The following is a 26173-nucleotide window of genomic DNA, read 5'->3' as shown; positions in this document are numbered from 1 at the left end:
TAGGGAGAGCATGGGTGGGTGCTGGAGAGATGGTTCAGAGACTAAGTGCATTTGCTACTCTCTTGCAGAGACCTGGTTTGGTTCCTAGTTCCCACAGGGCAGTTCATAACTGCTTGTAACTCCCAGTTCCAGGATCCGACTCCCTCTGCTCTCCTGCACACACGGTGCACATAAACTTATGCAGGCACACACATACATACCTGAATAAAAAATAGTAAGTAAGGCAAACAAACAAACACACAAACAAACAAAACGCCTAGGGCACAGGAGAAGCCACACAGCCAGGGGCAAGCACAGAGATAAGAAGACCTTCGCAGGCCCTGTCCCCTCCGGCCCCGCCCATACCGTAGCCCCTATCTCAAGTCCCGCCCACTCTGGGGCCTGCTCCCGTCGAGTCCCCTCCCTCCCGAGGCCCCGCCCCTCCCCACCACGCAGTGTCTTCCTTTTTTTGGACCCGCCCCTTGCCAGCTCCGCCACCTAGGAGGTCCCGCCTCCGCAGGCCCCGCCCCTTGTCCCGCCCCCGCGCAGTGCGGCTGCGCCGGCGTCTCAGGCTCCGAGGCCCCGGTGCCGCGGATCTTTTGTTTCCCCGCGGGGCTCTGAGCCGCATCGCCTGTCAAGTGCCGAGCCGGAGCCGGAGTGCGTCTGAGCCGCGGGCCGAGTCGGAGTGGGTCCCGACCGCCAGCGCCGGGAGGGTGCCGCGGGGGACGCCGAGGGAGCGCGCCGCTGCGTCCGCCGGCCTGTGGGACTGGGACCCGGCCCAGGCCTGCCCGATGGGGCGCGCGGCCCCGGCGAGGAGCCCGCGCCTCCGGCCCCGCGTACGCGGCCCGCCTGCCGCCCGCGCCTCCGCCTGAGGCCAGCAGCGCACCCCGGAGCACCGCCCCCGGGCCCGCGCCCCCGGCCCGCGCGCGCCATGGAGCCGGGCCGCGGCGGCGGCGTCGAGACCGTGGGCAAGTTCGAGTTCTCCCGCAAGGACCTGATTGGACACGGCGCCTTCGCGGTGGTCTTCAAGGGTCGCCACCGTGAGGTGGGTGAAGCTCCCGGGGGACCCCGCAGTCCAGGACCCCAGCCCCGACTTTCCTTACCTACGGAAATCCGTAGAGGAACCCAGTTCAGGACCCCAGCCCCAGAAACCCACCTGCTACCCTAGCTCCAGAAGCCCGGAGACGCCAGCCCAGGATTCTCTAGCCCTGAAGAGTCAGACCAGTCCTGGGAACCTAGCCTGGGACTCCATCCGCTTAGGTTCCAGGCCCAGCTGAGAGAGCCTACCTGCCTGCCTCTGGCAACCTCCCATGCCACGACCCTTGGAACAGCCACCTTAGGCCATCAGTGTGTTCCCAGCTTGGGGGGCAGAGGGAGGGGTGTTCTCAGCCCTGAAGTTCTACGTTTGGCTTTTCAGAAGCACGACTTGGAGGTGGCCGTCAAATGCATTAACAAGAAGAACCTTGCCAAGTCCCAGACACTGCTGGGAAAGGAAATCAAAATCCTGAAGGTGAGCCAGCGCCTCGAGGGAGGGGGAGAGAGGGTGGGCCAGCTCTTGTCTCGCTCATGAGAAACTTGGATTTGTGTCCTAGGAACTAAAGCACGAAAACATTGTGGCGTTGTATGACTTCCAGGTAAGGCCGGGAGGCTTGCTGCTGTGGGGCTTGGGGGAGGGGTAATGTTATTCTTGCAGGTGACCCATTCACAGCCTCAGGCTCTAGGTTGGTTGCCAGGGGCTGGAGCCCCCAGTGGACAGTTAGTGGGTTTAGACTGGTGTGGTGTAGGTGAAAGGAGCTGGGGTTCTGAATGTGGTGTCCCTGGCTTGCGCAACTCTGAAGCCCTACAGGGCCCTGGAGACCCCCATGTCTGGTCCAAGTTTGTCTTGGGTCTTGTGCATTCCCCCTTCCCTGTCCCAAGGTTGTCTGTTGCCTGAATGGGGAAGGAAGGCGGGCGGCCATAAACACTAGTGTTGGATCTCTGGCGATTGTGTTGCTCAGATCGTGTGTGGTTCGGGTTTAGCGTATCCTGGTGCTAAGGACCCTTTCCAGTCTACACTGTGTGACCCAGTGGCCCTGACTGCATCTGGTGTCCCTGGCAGGCCCACCTGTCTGGGCTGGCGGGTTTGTTTGTTGACATTGCTTCAGCGGCCTGGCATTGGCCAGCCCACTCCTGCGTCAGAGGCTGGGAGGGGGAGGGGCTGCTGGAGATTCCTTCGTGCGGGCGGTTGGGGCTGGGCCCACCGGACCTAGCCGCAGGATGCCGCCGCCGCCGCCGCCTCAGCAAGCAAGCCAGCTGACCAGTCAGCCTCAGTGTTGTCCTCCAGGTCCCCCAGCCCAGTGATGGCAGGGGCTGGAGGCCCTGGAAGCCCCGTGTGGGGACCAGGAACCCTAGGTGCTGGTCCCCGAGCAAAGTGCTGACTAATGATTTTGAAACCTGTTTACTGGGGGCCACGGGACCAGCCCTGGCTGAGGGAAGTTCCCAGCGGGCAGCTGTGTTTTGGTGGCCTCCTACCCTCCTACCCTCCTCCCTTCCTTCCTTCCTTCCTTCCTTCCCTCCCCTGCTCCTCTTCCAGCTTTACCTTGGAGGCTGTGACATGTCATGAGGTGACCGTGGGCAGGGCCTAGGTCTAGTGTGACAGGGAGTACCTGGCAACAGCTGGAGACATTGTGTTCTGGGTCCAGAAGGGTGTCCTTCTGCTGCCAGCCTTTCCTCCATTCCCCCTGTCCCGGGTGCTCTGGGCAGGGCCACATCAGTACAGTCATTGGGCTTCTTGGAGGACCCAGGGATGAGTAGATGACATGACCTTCATAGGGACTCACCCTGGCCCTCATCCCACCTTGTGGTCCCCGCCAGGTTCCCACAGTTCCAGGCCTGGTCATTTCCATAGTTGTCTTCAGAAATGGACAGATAGTTGGTTAGATCCTCTGCAGATTTGAGGCCTGGCTAGCTCTGGTTTCCACTCCTCTGCTTCATCCAGTTGGCCACCTGATGGAGGACCTCTGCCATTTCCTCCAGTATTAGCCAGGCTGTGGCTTCCTCTGCCCAAAGGAAGTGCTGAGAAATGCGAGCCCCTGCCCTCTCCCTGGGTTCCAGGGCCTTTCACCGCATGGCCTGGGGGTTGTTGCTCTGTATCCTTGATATTTGTTTAAGATACACACTTTGGCCAGAGGAAAAGATGATTTGTCCAAGAAAGGTCTCCCAACACTGCAGAAGGGACTGAAAAAAAAAATACAGAAGTCATTCTCCAGTCCTTGAGCAGATGGAGGCCTGCTGTTCTTTCTTCTCTTAGGCATCCCCACAGTTTTTGGATGGCTCCCTGGAGATGTGTACCTTTCCTACCATACTATCCCCATTGTCCTCCATGGTCTCTTGGAGAAGGCAGGTCGCCTCAGTTTCTTGTCACACACTGATGTCTCCCCTGCCCTGAGGAATCACACTTGGTTCCTTATTGGAATGACGGCTTGCAGGCTCAGGGCTCAGAGCTGGACTGCAGTGAAGTAGTGCCTGTGCTGCAGCCCTGGCTCTCCTGTCAGGTCACAGGTTGAGGCAGTAGGAACATAGGTGGTATTGCTGCCATCTCTGTTGCTGTGGTTATTTAAGGCCGTGTGGTGCCCAGGCCTTGACTGACTGTGGTTCGTTGTACTAACCTAACCCCTCCTGAGGGACACAAGCTATTCCGGGATTCTGGCAAGTCAAAATGTGGTCATGACTGGCCTTGGGCACTTTGGCTAGGAAGGAGATGTAGATGGATTCCTAGAAGTTGGAGCCGTGGGCAAGAGTTGTACATACTGTAGTTTGAGTGACTGTTGTCAAATTGCCCCCCAGAGAGAGAATGCCGATGGTCATCTGGCAGTTGTCCATCTCCTGAGGGTGTATTGGCTCAAACCTCATCTCAGTCAAATCGTACTAGTGTTTTGTTCTTTTTAAAGATTTATTTATTTATGTATATATGTGTGAGTATATGTCTCGTGTGTGCTGGTGCCTTCAGAGGTCAGAAGAGGACGTGACGTCTCTTGTAGCTGGAGTTACAGTTGTGAGTTACCTGAGGAGGATACTGGGTACTAGAACATGGGTCTTCTGCAAAGAGCAAAATATGCCCCTCCCCTTTTATAAATATATAATTTATTTTAATTTTATGTTCATTGGTGTTATAGCTGCATGTATGTCTGTGTGAGGGTGTCAGAAGTGGAGTTACAGACAGGTGTGAGCTGTCATGTGAGTGCTGGGAATTGAACTTAGATCTTCTGGAAGAGCAGCCAATGCTCTTGACTGCTGAGACATCTCTCCAGCTCCAACAAAGTATGTCTTAAGTGCTGAGATCTCAGAGCCCTCATCTTGAGCAGTGGTAAACAGATCTACTTTTGTCTCCCATGTTGGAAGCAGGGTTCAGTAATTCCTGGTGGTCTGGCCCTGAGCCCTGAAGCCCGTCTCCAGGTGTTGCTTAGCTGTGTCCCTCCATATGAGACCTCTCCATGCCTGCGTTTTTACCTGTGAAATACCAGGGTCTGTGGTGACAACCTGAGTTAAAGTTCTTAGAGCTGTACTTACTTGGTACTGTCTATCTATACAGATGGTTTTGTTGTTGATTAGCTCTGAAGACCTGACTGGCCTCACACAGGTGCTGGGATCAAAGGCACGCACCACCACCACCCTGTTTATGCAAATGTTTTTTACGTATATGGGCTTTTTATAAAAGAAAAGAGTTCTTCTGTGATAGGCTACACATAGGTGTCTCCCCTCCCTCTTGTTTTCTTTCCTTCCTTTGAGACGAGGACTCACTCTACCATCGGGCTAACCTGATTCTCACTGTGTATCCAGTCTGGCCTCAAACACCTGGCAGAAGCAGGTTAAGGGAGGGGAAGTTTATTTTGGCTACAGGTTCTAGTTATCATAGCAAGAAAGGCAGGGTGGGGAAGATGATGATTCTCACACGTTGGCCAATGAGGGAAGCAGAGAGCTCAGACTACAAGTGGCCTGGCTATAACGTCCTCCAGCCATGCTTTTAGCCATGAGGGTTTCACAGTGCCACAAGCTGGGCACCAAGTGTTTAAACATGTGAACCTGTGGTAGCATTGAAACCATAACACCTGGCCAGGGGTAGGGTACACTCCTCTAATCTCAGCACTTGGGAGGTAGAGGCAGGCAGAGAGCTCTTTCTTGAGTTCCAGGCCAGCCTGGTCTACATAGTGAGTTCCAGGGCAGTCAAAGCTATATAGTGAGACCCTGTCTCAAAAAAACAAACAAACAAAAAACATAACACAAACTCTTCCTTTATTTGGTAGTGCTGGTAGTTGAACCTAGGGACCTGAGCATGCTTACCTCATACTCTTACAGAGTTAAACCTCTAACTCCTTGCACTTCTACATCCACCAGAGGTTTGGGGAGGCAGCTGGAACACATAGCCTTCACCAAGGGTGGAATGGGCTCTCTCCTCATCCAGCATTCAATGTCTGGACTTATTCTTGCTCTGAGAGAGAGGACACTGTCAGAATCATAATATCAGGCCATAGATGTAGGCTCAGTCCTTGCCTGCTTGCCAGCCTTACTGCTGATGACTCCCTGGAGGCTAGTACGCTGTCTGGCCGGTTCTCTGAAGCCCTACGCCTTGCCAGGTTGCCCAGAGGTGACTCACCTGGACCTTGAAGACAGACTAGCTCTGAGTTCTTCTGTCTGGGTTAGGGGAGTGTCTGTATTCATCACTGGCCTGTGATGTGGGTTTGGTCATGACCTTCCCATCCACAGTGAAGATAGTGTTTTGTCACGTGGACCCAGACAGAGATAGGCCAGGATTCAGATAAGTCTGCAGTCTGTATACCTACAAAATTGAATGTGCTTTCTCTCTCCCTTCCTTTCCTTTACTCCTTTTTTTTTTTTTTTGAGATAGGTGTATGTTTGACTGGTTGACTGACCTGGAGCTCACTGTATAAACTAGGCTGGCCCTGAATTCATAGAATTCTGCCTGCCTCTGCCTTCCCAGGACTGGGATAAAAGGCATACACTACCACACCCACCAGTCACCACACCCAGCTCTTTCTTTGTCTTTTGAATGAGGGTCTCCTGTAGCCCAAGGCTAGCCTTAAACTTGAATTTCTGATCTCCATCTTCCTCCTCAAGATTAAAGGCATACACCAATGAACATATTGAGCTTTCAGACTAGATTTTGGTATATAGCTTTACCTGTCATTAAACTTGTGATCCTCCTAGCTCATCCTACTAGGTGCTGGGATTACAGGTGTGCACCACCATTCCTAGCTTGTTTATTTTATTTTCATATCTATGGATGCTTTGCCTGAAAAAAATGTGTGTGTGTGTGTGTGTGTGTGTGTGTGTGTGTGTGTGTGTACACCACTTGCATGCTTGGTGTCTGTGAAAGGCAGAAGAGGGTGTTGGTTTCCCTGGAACTGGAATTACAGATGGTTGTGATGTGGTGATGTGGGTGCTGGAAATCAAACCCTGGTCCTCTGGAAGAGCAGCCAGTGCTCTTAAACACTGAACCATCTCTCCAGCCAGCCCCATATGGTTCTTTGTTTAAACTGTTTTTTAAACCTTTGCCTATGTTATAGGAGGGGTGATGCATGTGTCACAGTGCCTATGTGAAGGTTGGAGGACATCTTTGGAGGTGATTCTGCCGCTATGGTTCTGGGGACTCTAAACTCAGGTTGTCAGGCTTGGTGGTAGGCAGCTTTACCCACAGGGCCAACTTGCTGAGCTCCCACTTTATTTTTTAATTTTTATTTCTTTTAAAGATTTGTTATGCCAGGCGGTGGTGGTGCACGCCTTTAATCCCAGCACTCGGGAGCAGAGCCAGGCAGATCTCTGTGAGTTCGAGGCCAGCCTGGGCTACCAAGTGAATTCCAGGAGAGGCGCAAAGCTACACAGAGAAACCCTGTCTCGAAAAACAAAAAAAAAGATTTATTTTTATTTTGTGTGTGTTTTCTCTGCATGTATTAAGTGTATCATGTGTGTGCAGTGCCCACTGAAGCCATAAGGGAGTGTTGGATCCCCTGGAGCTTGAGTTATAGGCAGTTTGAACCATCATGTGGGTGCTGTTAATCAAACCCAGGTCCTCTGCAAGAGCAACCAGTGATCTTAACTGATAAACCATCTCTCCAGATTCCTAACCCCCTCCCCGCTTTATCTTTTTAAGTCCAAAATAGGGGGTTGATGTTGAACCAAGAATTGAAGGAGGCACATGTCACAGGGGTGTGGAGACTAGTCATCATTCAGAAACTACTAGAAGACTGGAGTTTTAAATTTTTAGTGTGGGGGCAGACATGTTCAACATGTGGAAGTCAGAGGATAATTTGGCGGAAGTTGGTGTCTCTATCAGATCGGTCCCAGGAATCAAACTCAGGTTGTCAGGCTTGGTGATCAACTCTTTTACCTGCTGGACCAAGGTTTTTTACCTTTTGAATTGTGGATGACATAAAAATATGGAGGTTGCAAGGCTGATGAAATACACCCTCAAGGCCATGGCTGTGTAGGATAGATACCATGTTCTGGAGACTGCCAGCCCTCTCCTCCTGTCCTGTGTGGCTCTGGTCTCCTGGCTGGCTGGCTTGTGTACTTCCTGCAAGTAGACTGACTTTCTGTTGAGGGGAGCTTTCCGTTTTTTTCAGGGTATTCAGTAACTTCTGACTGTGCACTATCTGTAGTGGTTGGAATTGCTGTAGCTAGATTACAGGAATATGGTCCTGGAGAGGAACTATATGGAGTTGTATTCCCAAGGGTCCACTCTGTTCTCCTGCACTATTTGTGGCTTCTCACAGAGGGGTCTGACTATCCATAGCAGAAGTTGATACATGGCAGTAGGCTTGGAGCCCTACCTAGACACAGGATGCCTCCTCCAAGAGGCCAGCCTGGGTTGCTGCTGGAACCCAGTGTGGCAGAGTGGACCTTCCTTACCCCCTGGTACTATGAGCTGGCCTGCCTTTGTCAGCTGTCCAGAAGAGCCCAGCATTTTCTGTGGCTGTAGCCCTGCCACCTTCTGCAGTCTAGAAGCCTGGCTCCTCAGGAGTTAATTGGGTCAGTGCATGTCACCCGCCTGCCAGACCCAGCTTGAGATCACCAGACCAGAGTAGAGCAGGCAGAGGGTGGAGAGCTGGGATCCTATTAAGCAAAATATCTCAGTGTCTGGGGCGGGGCAGCCTCCTACGTGCCTAGATGCCCGTGCAGCTTCCCAGGGTGCTGGACTCTTAGGCCAGCAGTGCACCCCTGAGTAGCAGACCCAGCCCCTGCAGGAGCGCTGATTCTATTCTCCCTCCTAAGTTTTCTTTTGCTCTTGTGAGTTTCTGTGCACAGGGAGGGAGCTCAGCAAGGGGGTGTCTGTCTCCAATACTTGCTTTGCCCTACTGTTAGCTGTGAATTGTCCGCTGGCCACTCTCTGCTACCTTCCTCTCTTCATGAGGGCTAAGTGATGGGACCTGACTGGCAGAGTGGCAATATTGGGAGCCTAGGGCATTCCCCATCATGGTGAAGACTGCCTGCCACACTGTGTGGGAGGCTGTGATGAGAAAGCTACTCCTGAGAAGGACTACTGTCTGCTCAATATCCTGGAGTGTGTGCTAGGGAAGCAGTCTTGGCCTTCGAGGTTCCTGAAGGGTCTTGTGGGGCCCCTAGAGTTTGCAGAAACCAACTGAGCAGAGCAGAGGCTGGAGAGGTGGTTCTGGGTGAGCTCCAGGTGGGTTGGGACAGGGCAGCTGTGACTACTGTGGCTGTGCTTTGGCCTCTGCCTGCTACCCCTATTCCTAGGGAGGGTAGCTTCATTGTAATGGAGGGGTCAGGTCCGGGTGGGCTGTTTCCCTTTAAAAGCTCCTGCCTGGAGGCCCTTCTTGCTTTGTGGTTTACCTCAGCTCCCTCCAGGCTGGAGACAGCATGGCCCTGCTCTGGAGGCAGGCAGTAGAGTTCCAACTTGATTGGCGCTGGTTGGGTATTGGCTTAGGCAGGGAGATGGAAGATGGTATGAAAGCCAGCCTGCCTGGGCGAGCCCTGCTGCTTCACAGAGCTGGGCATGTCCCTTGGTTTCTTGGGCCTTGGCTTGCTCATTTGTGAAACTGGCTGGGGAACATCCTTGTGCCTGGTATTCTGTGGGGCTCAGAGAAGTCGAGCACAGAGGCAGGAGAGTACAAGGAGCAAGTTTGAGAGGGTTTGCTGAGATGGTGCTACCAGTGGGGGACTAAAGCCACAGCTCAGGCCTGGTGGGAACATTCACTGTCAGATGGAAGTCTGGCTCTCTTGGGACAGTCGCAGGTCAGAGTGGGGCAACAAGCTGGATATTATGAATTGAATTTGACCCCACTCTACCCTGTGCCCTTTTGGGTCTCTTAGCAAAACCTTCTGGGAAGGACTGAACAGGGTCTGGCCAGGGACTGTGTGCAGATGCTGAAGTCCCATGGTTCACTGGCAGCTTTGCCTCTAAGGAGGCAGGAGGCATGATGCTGTGTGTCAGAGAGGACAGACTTAGGGGTACTGGGTTAGTAGCTCTGAAAGAGGTGTCCCATCTTTGTCTTTCCAGATCTTTTTGTCTGTCCTTGTCACTGTCCCTGCTTGTCCTGGCTGGGTGGATGAGTTTGGGGCTCTGGGACAGATCATGCCCCAGGGAACTGTGCTAATGATAAGGACAGGCCTAGGTCTCTAGTTGCCACCCTCTGTGTGTGTTCACAGCAAGTGGCCCCAGCAGCCTCCCTTGCTTGGGCTGCAGGCTGAAGCTGCTGAGACAGGCTCTCTGATACAGAAGGAGCGGGTGTGAGCAGCAGTGGCTATTTATGGGTCCTTATCTCTGCCACCTTTGCTGTGCCCTGAGCCCACCTCCAGCTCTCACTTCAGTCAAATTGAAAGAGCCTCAGGCTGTTCCTTCATTTTGGTCCCTATCCTACCTAGACTTTGTCCCTCTTTCCTGGTCCTATCCCTCCATCCTGGGTCCCTAATCTCCTTCCTAGTTGTTCCTGACCCTTCCTTTGTGGCTCAGACTGGGGACTCTACAGAGCATCACCTGCCCCAGTCTCTGTGTCCTGCAGCTGGCCTGGAAGGCAAAGAGAGGCGGGAGTGGAGCCACATGTGGCTAAGGCAGAGCTCCTCCTCTAGGGAGGGCAGGTAAGTTCAGGCAGGGACTTGGGGGTCTTGAGCATACCGGCCTTGGTGAAGCAGTCTAGGCCTGGCTTACGCCCAGTTTGTAATCTGGGGAACACAGCTGGAATGGGACAGCTGGGCTGCCTGAACACACTTCTTAGCTCCCCAACCTCTCTGGTGCAGTTCTGGGGCACATGGGTGGGCTCTTTGCACATCCCAGGTGTTCAGATGTTTTTTGTTACTTGTGGGGTGTTCATGTGTAAGCATTAGTCATAGGGACTGGGAGGCTGGGTAGGAGGAGGGAGTCCTTAGAGTCTTAGTACATGTTTGGGGTAGCTGACTTGTGGGGCAGGTGGCCATTGGTTGCTGTGGTGGAGTCACCTGGGGTCTAGGGTGTCTGTCCCATCTAGCCCTCACAGGCTATCAGAAGGGTTCTTTCTACAGTCCCCTCTTGGTCCAGGCCCTGGAAGAGATTTGAGGAACCTCCTATATATCTCTCTATCTGCAGCTGAGTTCCTGAGGATCAGGGAGTGCATCGTCCTTGAGTGCTGTGGGAATGGGGTGGGGCCTTGGTTTCTTGCTGTGGGCTATAGGAGGGAGGGCCTTTTCCTGTGGTTCCTAAGGCCTGTTCCACCCATCTGGCAGCTCTATTGCATGGATCATGCTGCCTGAGAAAGAATTGCAGGTTGCTTAGACCCAGCCTGGCTGGCTTGTTTCCCCTAGGCCCCAAGTTTCTTGTCAATGAAATAGGTGAGAATTGTGGATGTTAGAGCTTTGAGGAGTGATTTGCCATGGGAGGCACCACAGTTTGGGGCTTGGCCCTGTCAGATGGGTAGTCCCTGTTCACACCAAGCTGAGTTATCCTTTGAGACTTGATTAGACAAGGGAACATATTGGTACCCAGGTGAGGGTCCGTCTGAACCTGAGAGAGGTCAGTGGAGGGAGGGGACCACGATGCCTCCTGTGGAGAGTCTGTTAGCCTCTAAAGCCCTACAAGGCAGGATCAGAACAGCTGGAGGCCTCCTTATTGCTGACTCAGCCTGACAGTACCAGCCTATAATCTGTTGGCATTGTGGATTCCAGAACTGGGAGCTGAGCAGTTCTTGGGTCTAAGAGTCAAGGTCAGCTCCCTTTGAACAGGAGCCACCTTCATAGGTAGTGGTCCATGTGCACATCAACCTTTTCCTACCCTGAACCTTACAGAGATCCTCAGACCTGGGTAGGGTCTGAGACACTGAGGCCTCATTTGGTATGACCATGAAACAAGTACTTATCTCCCAAGCCACTTGCCACAGTTGTCTTCCTGTCTCCTAATCTTGGCCACAGAGGACACCTAGACATGGCCATGTTCACTCTGCCTCAAACCTTATAGGTAGATGACATGTTGAGGGTACCAGTGGTCCCAAGTGCCAAGGGCTCTTTCAAGTAATATCTCATGAGAGAATATGCAGGGTACACTCCCATCTCAAATGGCTTGTTCTGTCTTACAGGAAATGGCCAATTCTGTCTACCTGGTCATGGAGGTGAGTTCCCATGGGGCCAGAGCAAGCACAGGGCCCAGAGGGATGGGCAGAGAGAGGGATAGGGGTGGATGGGTATAAGCATGCACTATTGACATTCCTAGCTGGGATTTTAGGATACCTATACTGGACAAGGTCCAAGGAACAGATACTGGGTTAAGGAGTCTGGTTAAGGCTGGAGGGTCTTTGGCCGTGTTCTGATGGTGTGTCCCTGGTCTTTTGCAGTATTGTAATGGTGGAGACCTGGCTGACTATCTGCACAGTGAGTAGGCACACCCCAACTGGATACTGCGGCTAGCCTAAGATGCTGCCAGCTTGGTTTGCTTCCTGCTTTGGGGCTGTCTAGAAGGGAGCCCAGCTCTTTCAGGCCTTAGGCCTCACCACCCTGGTCATGGTTGATGGAGTGTCTCTCACATGCTGGGTTGGTGGCTTGAGCAGAATAGTCCGGTTCTGCTGTTTTGGTGGCAATGAGGACACAAGCAGAATAGGTGGGTCAGAGTGAGCACTGGCAGGGAGGGCATACGGGTTTCATGGTGGGGGAGTAGCTTCAGTATGTGTGGAGTTGAACCAAGAGACCTCTGAGTGTGTCTGGTGGGTAGAGACTAAGGAGAGAGGCGCTCCCAGCAGGCCAAGGAAGCTTCGGGCAGCAGGAGAGCTCAGGACCACTGAAAGACAGCAAGTGGGTGGATTGTGAAGAGCAGAGTGAGGGTATTGACACCTCTTCCATGGAGCTCTGAGGGTCTGAGAGAGAGAGGCAAGTGGTGACAACGCAGGGACCTTGGCCCAAGGCCTGGAAGGACACAGTGGCTAACCAAGATTGTAATTCAGAATGCTTCACCTTGGCAAACACAAAACAGGAAACAGTGGGGACTGATAGCTCAAAGCAGCCCCTCCCAGATGTGCCTGCTGTCTCAGACTGAAGGAAGTGACCGCTACTCAGGCTTCTTTAAGAGTGGGGACTCTAGGGTCCTAAGTACCCCCTAGCAAACCTCCTGAGCATTCCCCAGAGGGATGCGGGCATTTTGAGCAGCCCTCTGTTCTTTGGGTCCTCCCTCTGCTGGAGCCTTTGGACACCACCCCAGACTGAGACACTAGCTTCTTGTTGAGCCATCAGAGCAGACCCTGGGTTTAAGAGGGCCCTGCGAGGTCTGCTGGGATGAGTCAGCAGTGGAGTAGATATGGGGATGCTGTCTTTAGGCTCCTGGCCTTAGATGCAGTGGCATGTCAGCTCACTGCATGCTCAAGTTCACGTGGCTGAGCCGTGCTAAGCTTTGCCCGCCCAGTATTTGCTCTTGTCTCCTGGGGCAGCATGCTGCACCCATGACCTTCAGTAGTTGGGTGGTTCCTGGCAACTTTCCAGGCTCCACAGGTGTTAGGTTGGCCCTAGGCCAGACTCAAATGTCACCTGTCTGTGGAGGAGGAAAGGGTGAGCAGGCCAGTCCAGGGCTGACTTTTGAGTGTCTCAGGTGCTCACAGACCTCTAAGCATGTGTGTGTGTTAGTTCTTGTAGGCTCCCTGACTAGCCACCTGTCAAGTGACTGGGCTGTGGTGAGTGGGCGTCCCAACAAAAAGGATTGGGTGGTCCATACTGGATCTGAAGTGAATGTTTGTTCTGTTGGTATTGCCAAATGTATATATCTAAGGTGTACATGTTTTGGTGTCTGCCTGCCAAGCTCTGGGTGGGTGGTCCTTGCACTCACACTTTTCAGACCTGGTTACCAGTGAGGTGCCATTTGCTATGGCTCCTACCTGGGAGGGAGTTAGCTGGTTATCAGACATTTCTACACTGAACTACTATTAGTGAAGCCTGTGCCCTGTCTAGCCTGAGTGTAGAGCTACTCACTGTTTGTTTTCATTTGTTTGTTTGTTTATGAGACAAGGTTTAGCTGTGTAGCCTTGACTATCTCTGCAGACAGGCTGGTCTCTAACTCCCAGAGATCTGCCTGCCTCTGCCTCCCAAGTGCTGAGATTAAAGGCACACAGGTACCATCACTGCCCAGACTTGTCTACATTCTTAAAAAAAACCTAGGAGGTGGTGTACACCTTTAATTCCAGCACTCCAAAGGCAGAGGCAGGCTTGTCTCTGTGAGTTTAAGGCCATCCTGGTCTACAGAATGAGTTCTAGGACAGTCAAGGCTACATAGTGAAACCCTGGCTTGAAAAACAAAACAACAAACAAAAAGCTTTTGTTTTTATGTGTATGTATGTATGTATGTGGACCACATTTGTGCCTGGCACCTGACAGAGGGTTCCAGAACCCCTGGTATTGGAGTTATAGATTGTTAGCAACCGTGTGGGTGATGGGAACCAAACCCAGGTCTTCTGCAAGAACAGCAAGTGCTCTTAACTGCTGAGCCATCTCTCTAGTCCCTGTCTCCACTTTCACTTATGCTTACTTTTTGGAGGCCACTGTGGACTAGGAGGCAAAAGACCTGTCCCAGAACTAGGGACAAAGCCTGGTGATTGATTGCCTGGCACAGGGATGTAGAAGATTGAAGGAGGTGTCAATGGAGAAGTGGAAACCAAGACAAGTAGAGTGCTATCAGAAGCACCAAGAGCTAGCAGTTAGGGCTTGATGCGGAGGGGAGTCCTACAAGGATGCATGGGATGAGGGCAGGTGGACTTTGTGGTTGAAATAAGAAAGGATCAGCTTCTGGAGGTTGCAAGACAAGTTGGCCTTGGTGCCCAATGGCTTGCAGAATGTACTGGCCCTTTCGCTAGAGGGTCTGAGGAGTGACATTGGTGCTAAGCCCCTGAGCTTGTCTTTCCACACAGCCATGTACACTCAAGACCATGGTGTCCCGAGTCCCCTGAGCCTGCCTTTTCTTACAGCCATGCGCACACTGAGTGAAGACACTGTCAGGCTGTTCCTACAGCAGATTGCAGGTGCCATGCAGCTGTTACACAGCAAGGGCATCATCCACCGAGATCTGAAGCCCCAGAACATTCTGTTGTCCAATCCTGGGGGTCGCCGAGCAAACCCTAGTAACATCCGAGTCAAGATTGGTGAGACCCGTTGGGGTGGTGGCTGCCTGAGAGACTGCAGCAGGGGACCCTGCCCAGAGCAATTTCAGCTCAGACAATCTGGGTGCTTCTCCTACAGCCGACTTTGGATTTGCCCGGTACCTCCAAAGCAACATGATGGCAGCCACACTCTGCGGTTCTCCTATGTACATGGTATGTGCCCACTCATGGTCCAGGACTATGGGGCGGGGCGGGGCAGTACCATTTTGTCATGTCAAAACTGGTTGGTTATTACTCTGGTAGTGTGTGTTGGTTGCTTGATACCAGGCAGATGTCTGCTCCAATTGGCTGGTGCCTGGCACCTGTTACTGGTTATTGCATACTACTGTACAGTAGTGCTGATCTGTGTTGTCACCCTGTAGGCCCCTGAGGTCATCATGTCCCAGCACTATGATGGGAAGGCTGACCTATGGAGCATCGGCACCATTGTCTACCAGTGTCTGACAGGGAAGGCCCCCTTTCAGGTAAGTGAGCCCCATGACACTAAGGTCTTAGTGAGTTCCCAAAGATCTAGAGGGTAGGGGTCAGTTTGGGTGGCATTTAGGGTGGTGTCCCCAGCATGGAAGAGTACAGGGTTGCCAGATGGGGAATCAGTTTGAGGTTATAGGTATGAGCTTGCTGGCTATCCTGCATCCTCTAGGTGAAAGCTCTTGCCATACCCTATTCCAGGGGTCACTGAAAACACTGCATTTCCTTAAGAGTCAGGTAGCCCTTAGGCCCTGCCCAGTCACTCCTGATCTCTGCCACACAGGTACTTCCTGCCTAGCAGAACAGTCCTCTTATCTAGGGCTTAGGCCATCCCTCTCTGCTTGGTAAATTAAGGGTCACCTCTGCGATGACCCCATCAGAGGTCAGTGTCATGTCTCAGTATGGACCTTCCACCCACCCTTGCTTGCTTCTAAAGCAGCTGTTAGCCCATGTGCAGGTGCCCAAACCTGGAATTTGAGAACCCAGGGCTGTGTCTGCCTTAACAAGACATGGTATTGATGCCTGCAGTGACCCCAAGTTGATAGGCCTCGCATAGTTCCTACTTGCCAACATTGACTATTCGGGTTAAGAACTAACCCCACTCCCTATCTCTGGGATGTCAACCCCTGAGCCTCCCAAGTGTGTCCCCAACAGGTGCTCCGTGTACCCTGATCAGCCTTGGAATATATACCCAGCCCTGGCCACCCTTTCCTCAGTTGTAGGGTCTGGTGACTCCCTCTGTCCCACCTGCCTTCCCCTGGTCCTTGTGTGCCTCATGGGATGTCTGGGGACGAAGGCACTTGAGAGGCGAGGCAGTGGTAGGTGGCAGGACTCTGAGGTAGCAGGTACTCCACAGGACTGAACTTTTTCACTGTTACTCCAACAGGCCAGCAGCCCTCAGGACCTGCGCCTGTTTTATGAGAAAAACAAGACACTAGTTCCTGCGTAAGCAGCCCTCCATACTCTGCAGGCGGGTCCACCCCGGCACCCCACAACTCTTGCTCAAACTCATCCTCTCTTTCTCCCAGCATCCCGCGGGAGACATCAGCTCCCCTGAGGCAGCTGCTGCTGGCGTTGTTGCAGCGCAACCACAAGGACCGCATGGACTTTGGTGAGCACAGGCCACCTGGCACCCTTAGGTGGGCCTTAGTGAGCATCCCGGCACCCGTGGCCTGCCGTCTGCTGTCAGCCTCCAGGGCCGCAGTGCCCTGGGCTCCTCCTACCTCAGCAAGGCTGGCAGAACGGACCCTGCTGAAATGGGGGTCAGATGTTCTCAGAGCCACCGTCTGGGGCCCTTCCTCTGCCCAGGTAGCTGGGGCCTGGCCTTGACACCCAGGGCTCTGTGGTTAGGCTGTCGGGGTCACGGGCACCAAGGTAATTCACTCTTTTTATCCACAGATGAGTTTTTCCACCACCCTTTCTTAGATGCCAGCACCACCATCAAGAAGTGTGAGTCTCTGGAGGTCCTGGGCACAGACAGGGCTTGTGACATGTTCCCCATGTCTATAGGTGCCACATGCTATTTTGGGAGACACCTTGGGAAAGTGGGGGGCACTGGAGGTACCACTGATGCTGGCTGCTTGTCTCTGTGGTGAGAACTGGAGTACTTGGGCCAGTCAAAGGCAGCCACGTCTCAGAGCTGCAGTGGGTCCAGCAGTGTGCATACTGACCCACGTTCCTCTTGCAGCTCCACCTGTGCCTGTGCCCTCGTATCCAAGCTCAGGGTCCGGCAGCAGCTCTAGCAGTAGCTCTGCATCACACCTGGCCTCCCCGCCGGTGAGTTGGCTTCCTGGGTTTCTGTTGGGCCATGGAATGCATAGCAATAGGTGTACATAAACAGATGAAGCTGCCTCTGGTCCTTACATGCTTTAGGCATGGTCTGTGTAGCTGTGTCCTGCTTGACTAGGGAAGGGATCCACGCTCTCACTGCTCAGTGCCAGTGCCAGGTCTGTTGGTCATGCCTGTATGGGGCTTGAGCCCCATCTGAATGTTCCCTAGTGTTTGGGTTAGGCCCATAACTGGGAGCAGGTTCTGCGGTCTGTGTCTGGTGGTGAGGGCTCCTTCCGGGTGGTGCTCATTCTGTGAAAAGTATGCCTGTGCCAACCATTACCACCTGCTCTGGAGTCTGGAGGTGTGTCGACATGGTGCCTGCTTGGTGCTGGTTTGCAGCGGCAGCTTCCTCACAGGGACACTACTCTATGTCCCCTGGTTACTATATAGAAGTAGAGAGGTGGGGTGAACACTGTCCCAGAGGTGGATTCTTCATGAATGGCTAAGAGCTGCCTATACATACACAGGCTCCCAAGCAGTGTGTGTATAAACTCCTGACACTAACGCTAAAGAGGGACTTGCCTTTAATGTTTTAGAGAGATGGTTCAAAGGTTAAGAGCACTGGCTGCTCTTCCAGAGATCCCCAGTTCAATTCCCAGCATCCAGATGATGGCTCACAACCATCCATAATAGAGATGGTGCCCTCTTCTGACCTCCAAGCATACCTGCAGGCAGAACACTGTATATGTAATAAATAAACAATCTTAAAAAAAAAAAAAAAAAAAAGAAAAGAGAAAGATCTGCTCTGCTGCAGAGAATGTCTAAGCCCAGCCCCCTTGCTTAGCACTGTGGGCCTGAGCACCACTGTGGCCTGCACTGTTCTTGGGGAGGTTGATTGCCTGTGGGCTCAGTTCACAAACCCTGCTCTGTTTTGCAGTCCTTGGGGGAGATGCCGCAGCTACAGAAGACCCTTACCTCCCCAGCCGACGCTGCTGGCTTTCTGCAGGGTTCCCGGGACTCTGGTGGAAGCAGCAAAGACTCCTGTGACACAGACGACTTTGTCATGGTCCCAGCCCAGTTTCCAGGTCAGGTCCCACTACACAGGCAGGCAAACTCACACACAGTATTCGTTGGGGGAGTATAAGGGTGTATCAGATAACTGGGTACTTCTACATGCATGTGGCCATGGGGTTCAGACCTGACTCCCTATGGGCAACTGGAATGGGTTTCTAGAGCCCTGAACTTTCTGGGGAGGATGTCATCACCACAGGTGTATCTGGAGAGCCTTGTGCCCAGGTTCCAGAGTATAAAAAAAGGGACATGGGTGGTCCATGTAGTGTCTGTACAACACATAGGTGGTGCAGAAGGGCTGCCACCCAGTGTCCACTTTTGTCCTGGAGTAGACTGCCCTTGCACTGGGGCCCCACAAAGCCACTGTATTAGCAATTAACTGCGCTGCCGAGACTGTACTCTCTGGGGAGAACAGGGACATTGGACAGAGCACAGAGAGACAGAGAGGGGTCAGGTGAGCCAGGGAAGGCAGGGGCACCTTGGTCAGATGATTTCTTCTTCCACAGGTGACCTAGTAGCTGAGGCAGCCATTGCCAAGCCCCCACCTGACAGTCTGCTGTGTAGTGGGTGAGTAAGTCTCTTTTGATGTCTGCTCAGGGATAAGTCGGGCCTTTGGGTCTTGGCCTGGAATAGGCCATTTGGGAAGGACTAAGGCTGCTGGGCCCCCTTAGGGAAGCCTGGTAAGGGAGTTTAGGGTCTGGATGCATCTGTCTAAAGGTGTCTGTTTGTCCTTCTGCCACAAGGAGCTCGCTGGTGGCCTCTGCTGGCCTCGAGAGCCATGGTCGCACCCCGTCTCCCTCTCCAACCTGCAGCAGTTCTCCCAGTCCCTCTGGGTAAGCATAGATGGTCACCAGTGACCCTCAGCGTCGTGGCCACCTTTCTTGGCAAGATCTGTTGTGTCTATAGGTCCTGTATTCGATCAGATTTGGCCAGACATGGCAATATGGATGTCCCACTGAAGGGCTGTTGTTGATGTGTGGCTGGATTGATAAGGGGACCAACTGAGGGTACCACCTACAGGACCTTCTCTAGATTAGGTTATTGGAACACCTGTGGGGGTCACACAGACACGTGTGCAGTGGGTACAGTGTGAAGCCAGCTCTTCAGGCCTGGGCGGCAAAGCTGAGACCTCTCTCCCCAAATGTGTCTGGGCCTGAGCCTCTTCCAGTGCTGTCTACAGCGGTTACCCTCTCTCCACAGCCGGCCTGGCCCCTTCTCCAGCAACAGGTACGGTGCCTCGGTCCCCATTCCTGTCCCCACTCAGGTGCACAACTACCAGCGCATCGAGCAGAATTTGCAATCGCCTACTCAGCACCAGGCAGCCCGGTTAGTGTCCCTGACTTTAGTGAGAGTCTTGCCACAGCTGTCCTGTGACAGTCATGGAGTTTGTAGAACTCTTGTAACTGCTGGGGGCTCCTGGGCTCATAAAACCCATCTTGTTGGCAAGATGTGTTTGGTAGACTAAAGTAAATGTTCGGGGTTGGATGAGTGTTTTCATAGAAGCGATAGAAGGCAATTTGGGTTAGCAGTTACAGTGTCTGTAAGCCAGAATAGCCAAGGACAAGCTCAGTAACATCAAGGAGCCCTCAGTGATGTTGACTAGACCTCATGTGCCCTGACTATGTGCAGGTCCTCTGCCATCCGAAGGTCAGGTAGCACCAGCCCCCTGGGCTTTGCTCGGGCCAGCCCATCTCCCCCTTCCCACACTGATGGAGCCATGCTGGCCAGGAAGCTGTCATTAGGAGGTGGCCGTCCTTATACACCCTCTCCCCAAGGTAAGTCTATATGGGGATGAGAACCAGTGGGCATTCCTTTCTCATCTGAGTGGGTGGGGTGGGTGTGATGACCCCTCTATTTGCTGTGGACTGATCTAGCCACCCTTTTCAGTGGGAACCATCCCTGAGCGGCCCGGCTGGAGCAGAGTGCCCTCCCCACAAGGAGCTGATATGCGAGCTGGCAGATCACCACGACCAGGTAGGTGTGGGCACAGCCCCTGGCCTAAGCGTCTGTAGAGCAGGCATGAAGGATAGCTGGGGTCTTCTTCTCGTTGTTGAGGCTCCTGCTCTTAGGGAGAAAGTAGGAAGTACTGTGAAATAGTCTAGCATCAACCTTTGGATCACAGAGGATGCCTCCTGCCACTCAGTTCCTTGTACTCCACAACTGTGTGGCTTTGGATAGATGCTCAGCCCTCTGTGCCTCTGCTCCATGGAGGCTTCCTGAGGTAGCTGTAAGAGTTCTTGTGTTCTCGGAGTAAGGTGTCCAGAATGATTGCTACAGAGACCTAGAGCGGGGCAGTGCCTTGCTTGGTACTTTCCCAGTGTGCCCAGCTCAGAAACCTGTCTCTGTCCCTGTCCCTGTCCCCAGGCTCCTCTGTGCCTGAGCACTCTCCACGGACCACTGGGCTGGGCTGCCGCCTGCACAGTGCCCCCAACCTGTCTGACTTCCATGTTGTGCGCCCCAAGCTGCCCAAGCCCCCAACAGACCCACTGGGAGCCACCTTCAGCCCACCCCAGGCCAGCGCACCCCAGCCATGCCCGGGGCTACAGTCTTGCCGGCCACTGCGTGGCTCACCTAAGCTGCCTGACTTCCTACAGCGGAGTCCCCTACCCCCCATCCTAGGCTCCCCCACCAAGGTAATGTTTGGGCTAACTTCTAGGAGGGCCTGAGCTCTGGTGAAGGACACAGGGTGGGAAAGGACCTGGTCTCTGTGTCTTGGCCGCCTGTTGGGCTTCACCCTCAGGCTGCTTCCCTGGAGGTGCCCAGCAGGGGTTTAGGGAAGGTGATTCTTGGAGATCGTAAGGACTCACAGAATGGGGACTGCCAGCTTCCCTGATAGGCCTTGCAGTTCATTGGGAAGAAAGCCCGGGCCCCATGTCTCTTCTGGGCCATGGCTGCTTCCCTGTGGTAGTGTGGCACCACAAGTTTTTTCCTAGGATGAGTAGGCCTGGTTTGAGTATAGGGAAGAAATCTCAGACTAGGCATGATGGCATTTGCCTATAAGCCTAGCTTTTGGGAGGGTCTGAATGTTGAATGGGCTGTTTGGTAAGACTCCATTTCAAAAAAATGTCACAAGTCCACTGTGTGACTTAGAGACATGGTGTAGTTCTCTCTCTTAGCTTTCCTTTTGGAAAAGGGTGCCCCACACAGCAGCTGCCACCTCATGTTGTAAGAGCCTGTACATATATCCTCAGTGCCTGATCTAGAGGGACAGATGTCCTCAGGGGCTCCATCCTGGGCTGTGGGTTCTGAGGTGGACCTTCTCAGTGCTGTCCTTCCCTCCTAGGCGGGGCCCTCATTTGACTTCCCGAAAGCTCCTAGCTCTCAGAATTTGCTGACCCTGTTGGCTCGGCAGGGTGTAGTAATGACACCCCCTCGGAACCGCACACTGCCTGACCTCTCAGAGGCGGGTCCTTTTCAGGGCCAGCAGCTGGGCTCTGGCCTGCGGCCTGCTGAAGACACCAGGGGCCCCTTTGGCCGGTAAGTGGGTTGGGAGGGCTGTGCTCAGGAGCTGTCCTTCCTATCATTTCTGACCAAAGTCACCACCGCATGCACTGGCTGCCCAGTGTGGCAGGTGTTGGGAATTGGTGGTGGGCCCTTGCAGTCCAGCCTGTTTTCCTTGTTTGAAAAATGAGGTGAGTTAGAGAACTACAGCTCCTTAGGACTAGCCTGAGGTGTGGTTGTGTGCAGAAATAGGGCCCCAGCTGCTGAGCCCAGAGGCCCTCCCCGCACACACGGCCTCCCCTCCTGCCTCCTCAGGTCCTTCAGCACCAGCCGCCTTACGGATCTGCTGCTTAAGGCTGCATTTGGGACTCAGGCCTCTGACTCAGGCAGCACAGATAGCTTGCAGGAGAAGCCTATGGAGATAGGTATGTGAGGGCCTGTGGGTGTGTTGTGGGGAGTGTGGCCCCCGCCTGGTCCCTGAGCCTGCCTTATTCTTTAGCTCCCTCTGCTGGTTTTGGAGGGACCCTGCATCCAGGAGCCCGTGCTGGAGGGGCCAGCAGCCCAGCACCTGTGGTGTTCACCGTGGGCTCCCCACCCAGTGGTACCACACCACCCCAGGGCACCCGCACCAGAATGTTCTCAGGTGAGGGCTATGCCAAGTAAGAGCAGCACCTTGGGATGGGGATTCTTGAGTGCAAAATCCCTGTTCTGTAGCATAGTCCTGAAGATCCATTTTTATAAAGTCTGTGGCATTCTCAGCATGTACATGGAGCAGGGGTGGTGCCCAAGATGCTAGTCTCTGTGTCCATCTGCCCTGAAAGGCCAATCTTTGTTGTCTGGGAGTCCTGGTTCCAGAATAGATCCAGAATTTCACAATGATGGCAATGGTTGCCTTGCCTTACCTATACCACCCAGTTCCGCACATGGCTTCTCTGCCTTCTCTGAGCAGATGTGGGTTTAAGTATTAGGAGCTAGAGTACTCTAAGATGGAGCCCTAGGGGTGCTGGCACCTTTGACTTGTCGTGTTCCCTATTGAAACATCAGGATAAGGAAGAATGTGAACTGAGGCACATCTGAACTCTAGAGATGGAGTTCAGAGGGCCAGAGATTGCAGGGTGAAAAGCAGGCAAGCTGCCTATCCCTTACCAGCCATCTACCTACAGTGGGCTCTTCCAGCTCCCTGGGCTCTGCCGGCTCTTCCTCTGCCCGCCACTTAGTACCTGGGGCCTGTGGTGAGGCCCCTGAGCTTTCTGCCCCAGGCCACTGCTGTAGCCTTGTTGACCCCCTTGCTGCCAACTTGGAGGGGGCTGTGACATTCGAGGCTCCTGACCTCCCAGAAGAGACCCTCATGGAGGTGAGGCTTGTGGGGAGGTGATAAGCATGGGTGCTCCCTTCTGACTTGCCTGCTTAATACTTGCGGGGTGGGGTGGGGTGGGGTGGGGTGGGGTGGGGGGAGGCGCCCCTTTGGCAGATCAACCTTTCAGCCCTGCTACACACACTTGTGTGTCCCAGGCTCTGACCTTTATTGCTTCCTCAGCAAGAGCACACGGAGACCCTACACAATCTGCGCTTCACACTTGCATTTGCACAGCAAATTCTGGAGATTGCAGCCCTGAAGGGTAGTGCCAGTGAGGCGGCCGGGGGCCCTGAGTACCAGCTTCAGGAAAGTGTTGTGGCTGACCAGATCAGTCAGTTGAGCCGCGACTGGGGGTAGGTGTTGCCTGGGGACTGAGAAGGCAGCTCCTGGGCATTGCTGACTTGCCTCTGACCTGTTCGTTGCCCTCTAGCTTTGCAGAACAGCTGGTACTATACTTGAAGGTGGCTGAGCTTCTATCTTCGGGCCTACAGACTGCCATTGGCCAGATCCGAGCTGGCAAGCTCTGCCTTTCATCCACTGTGAAGCAGGGTGAGGATGTGGTGCTGGGGTAAGAGTGAGCAAGCCACCCTGAGAGAGAGAGGGCAGATAAGGCCACATGGGTAGGCCTAGGCCACACCAGAGGGCAGTTGGCAGAATGGGTACACAGGGCCTGGCCTCCTGGTTTACCCAGGACAGAGCTACTTGGACTGATGTTGATCTTGCTACATAGGGCTAGGGACAGCTGGGGCCTGTGGCTGTTGTGCAAGTGGAACATGCCCCTTTATTCACATGCTTTCCAGCCCTCTATGGGGGTCCTATACTCCCGTGGGCCTGAAATGACTGACTCTTCTACCCTAGTGGTACGCAGACTAAATGAACTGTATAAGGCCAGCGTGGTGTCCTGTCAGGGCCTCAGTTTGCGGCTTCATCGATTCTTTTTGGACAAACAACGGCTGCTGGATAGGATCCATGGTGTCACCGCTGAGCGGCTTATCCTTAGCCACGCCGTGCAGATGGTATGGGGCAGTCTGTGTGATTTGTCTGGTGGGGCTTGGGATATTGTTCCTAGGGTACTGGCAGGTGCTAGAGGTCTCTGACGTTAGGGGATGCTCTACCCAGCAGGAGCTGGGGCTTCCCATGAACTGGCACTGCCCTGTCCACTGTGTGGCTTTATCAGTTCAGGGAGTGTCCTAGCCATCCTCCCTGAGATTCAGTCTCTTCCATAAACGTGTAGATCACAGCCCAAGGCAGGGCTTCTGCTTTGAGATTATTCTTTTCCTCACCTACGAGGAACACATCTGCCAAACCGTGCTTCTTTCTCAGGTGGGACGACACAATGAGTGCCGTGCACACTGCCCATGGAGCCACCGATTGTGCTGGAGTTGGGTTTGGTTGTTGTATCCAGCCAAGCAGACAGCACAGTGGCCACCATGCAGGCAGGTCACCTGGCACTATGAGTATTATGTAGCTAATTCCTTAATTCTTTAGCCATCCCCAGGACATTAGCCATTTTTTTTTTTTTTTTCTAGACAGGGTTTCTGTGTGTAGCCCTGACTGCCCTTGAACTTACTTGCTCTGTAGGCCAGGCTGGCCTCAAACTCACAGAGATCTGCTTGACTCTGCCTCCCAAGTGCTAGGATTAAAGGCGTGCGCCGCTGCCACCGCCACCACCACCACCACCACCACCACCAGGCTAATAATTAGCCATTCTTTCATGCTCACTACAGATGAACTTGAGCCAATCACAGTGTGCAGTGTGCTGAGCATTCAGGCCACTCCTGCCTTGCTCTGACCCTGCTCAGCTCTGCCTTCGTCTACAGGTGCAATCTGCTGCCCTGGACGAGATGTTCCAACACCGAGAGGGCTGTGTACCACGCTATCACAAAGCCCTGCTACTGCTGGAGGGGCTACAGCAAACACTCACGGACCAGGCGGACATTGAGAACATTGCCAAGTGTGAGTGCCTTTCCCTGGCAGCCTGAGTGGGGTGGTAGGTGTGACCTCCCCACCTCATGCTCCCTCTTCCACAGGCAAGCTGTGCATTGAGCGGAGACTCTCGGCCCTGCTGAGTGGCATCTGTGCCTGACTGGTTGCTACCAGCCTGCTGTGCCCTTGGAGTCCAGTCCCCTCTGCCACCCTGCAGGGTAGGGTCTGAAACCTGGCAGACTGTCCTTCTTGACACTGATCCGATGGTGCTGAGACTGCTGCCAGACAAGTCCAGCAGGAATGCTACGTGGTGGACCTGTATAGACTGATGCAACGCTTGCTTCCTAGGCTGCCAGTCTCTGCTGGTAGATGGACGTCAAAGTGCCAGGGACAGCTCCCTTGCCCACTGGGACAGGAGTTTCTGAGCATATCCATCCCAGCTGTCTCCCTTGGCAGGCAGGTGTGGCACTGAGAGGTGGTAGGCTGGTGAACGTGGGCACCTGCCACCTGCAGAGCCCACGGCAGCCCTGTGGACAGGCAAGGCCCTGAGACTGTTGCTGACTCGAAGCCAAAGCGAGCTTTTTCTCACAGCTCACTTGCCCCATTGTCCAGGAAAAAAGGGTGTGGCCTTTTGGCCTCCTGATATCTCTAGGAACCTCTCCCTCTGAGGCTACCCACCCAGCTTTGTAAGTCACCGGAGCACTTTATGCAGACAGAGACTGGAGAACCTCAGCCAGCCCCTCAGACTGCTGGGAACCCGCCTCCCGTTCCTGGCTCTTGCTCTCCAAGATGCTGTACAGATGCAGACCATGTCTACGTGTATAAATAGCCCAGTGTGCACCTCCACCTGTGTCTGGTCTTTGGAGGAAAACACAGGCTTGCCTCCTAGGGGAGAAACAGTCCTCCTGTTTAAATGTTCATTAGGGACAGTCATTGTGAAGCACCATGCTTTTTAAACTCAGAACTTCCACACTTTACTCCTAAATTGTATCACCCTCACCCTCCAAACTCAGTTTTTCTTTAAAAAAGGAAAATTAAGATGTTTAAGAATTGGAAGGGTGGGGAGGGGAAGGCAGAGCATTGCTCTGAGTGTTTCCGATGGAGGAGACGGTACCAGCTGTGTGGCTAAGGGTGAGATGAGGCTACCTGCTGTGGTGTTGTGTGCATGTGTGAGTGTGTGGCTGGCTGTTTCTATCAACTGTCCCTGTTCGATGGCAGAAAGGGCAGTGCCCAGATGCCGTCCTCCCCATGCAGCGGGCAGGTGTGGGTGAAAAATAACATATGCAAAAATGTCTCCCTTGGAGCTTTCCTGTCAGTCTGGCTCCTGTGCTTGATGGCCTTCAGGATCTGTGCTGAGGCTTGTCTTCCAGGCTCCAGGGTGGACGTAAGCTAATACCTTCTCAGCCTTCCTGGTCTGCTAGTCCTTTGTCACTGCTCTGTCCATGCATACTTGAAAGTATCTGGGTGTCCACAAGGCAGACCTGGGGTTGCTGTCCCCAAACAATATTCAGAGTTATAGACTACACACACATACACACACACACACACA

General features: G+C 53.6%; 1 protein-coding gene across 2 annotated transcripts; it reads left to right on the top strand.

Annotated features, from left to right (window-relative positions):
* The first annotated feature begins 910 nt into the window (after positions 1-910).
* Positions 911-26173, top strand: Ulk1 (unc-51 like autophagy activating kinase 1). Of its 2 annotated transcripts, none has more exons than XM_059248806.1 (28): positions 911-1024; positions 1397-1489; positions 1572-1613; positions 11538-11570; positions 11793-11829; positions 14400-14573; positions 14671-14744; positions 14954-15055; positions 15946-16004; positions 16088-16170; positions 16458-16508; positions 16747-16835; positions 17767-17914; positions 18407-18467; positions 18644-18733; positions 19101-19226; positions 19530-19675; positions 19788-19874; positions 20265-20533; positions 21184-21377; positions 21657-21766; positions 21841-21984; positions 22601-22695; positions 22879-23051; positions 23129-23247; positions 23557-23714; positions 24519-24654; positions 24729-26173. In XM_059248806.1, exons 1-28 carry the CDS (start codon positions 911-913, stop codon positions 24782-24784), a joined length of 3063 nt encoding a protein of 1020 aa, XP_059104789.1. In that variant the 3' UTR covers positions 24785-26173. The 2 variants fall into 2 exon arrangements, with proteins under 2 accessions (XP_059104789.1, XP_059104788.1); XM_059248805.1 differs by having other exon boundaries at positions 22505-22695.

Source organism: Peromyscus eremicus, chromosome 23 (genome assembly GCF_949786415.1).
Source record: "Peromyscus eremicus chromosome 23, PerEre_H2_v1, whole genome shotgun sequence".
Taxonomy (NCBI): Eukaryota; Metazoa; Chordata; class Mammalia; order Rodentia; family Cricetidae; genus Peromyscus; species Peromyscus eremicus.
This window is presented reverse-complemented; position numbering and strand designations above follow the sequence as displayed.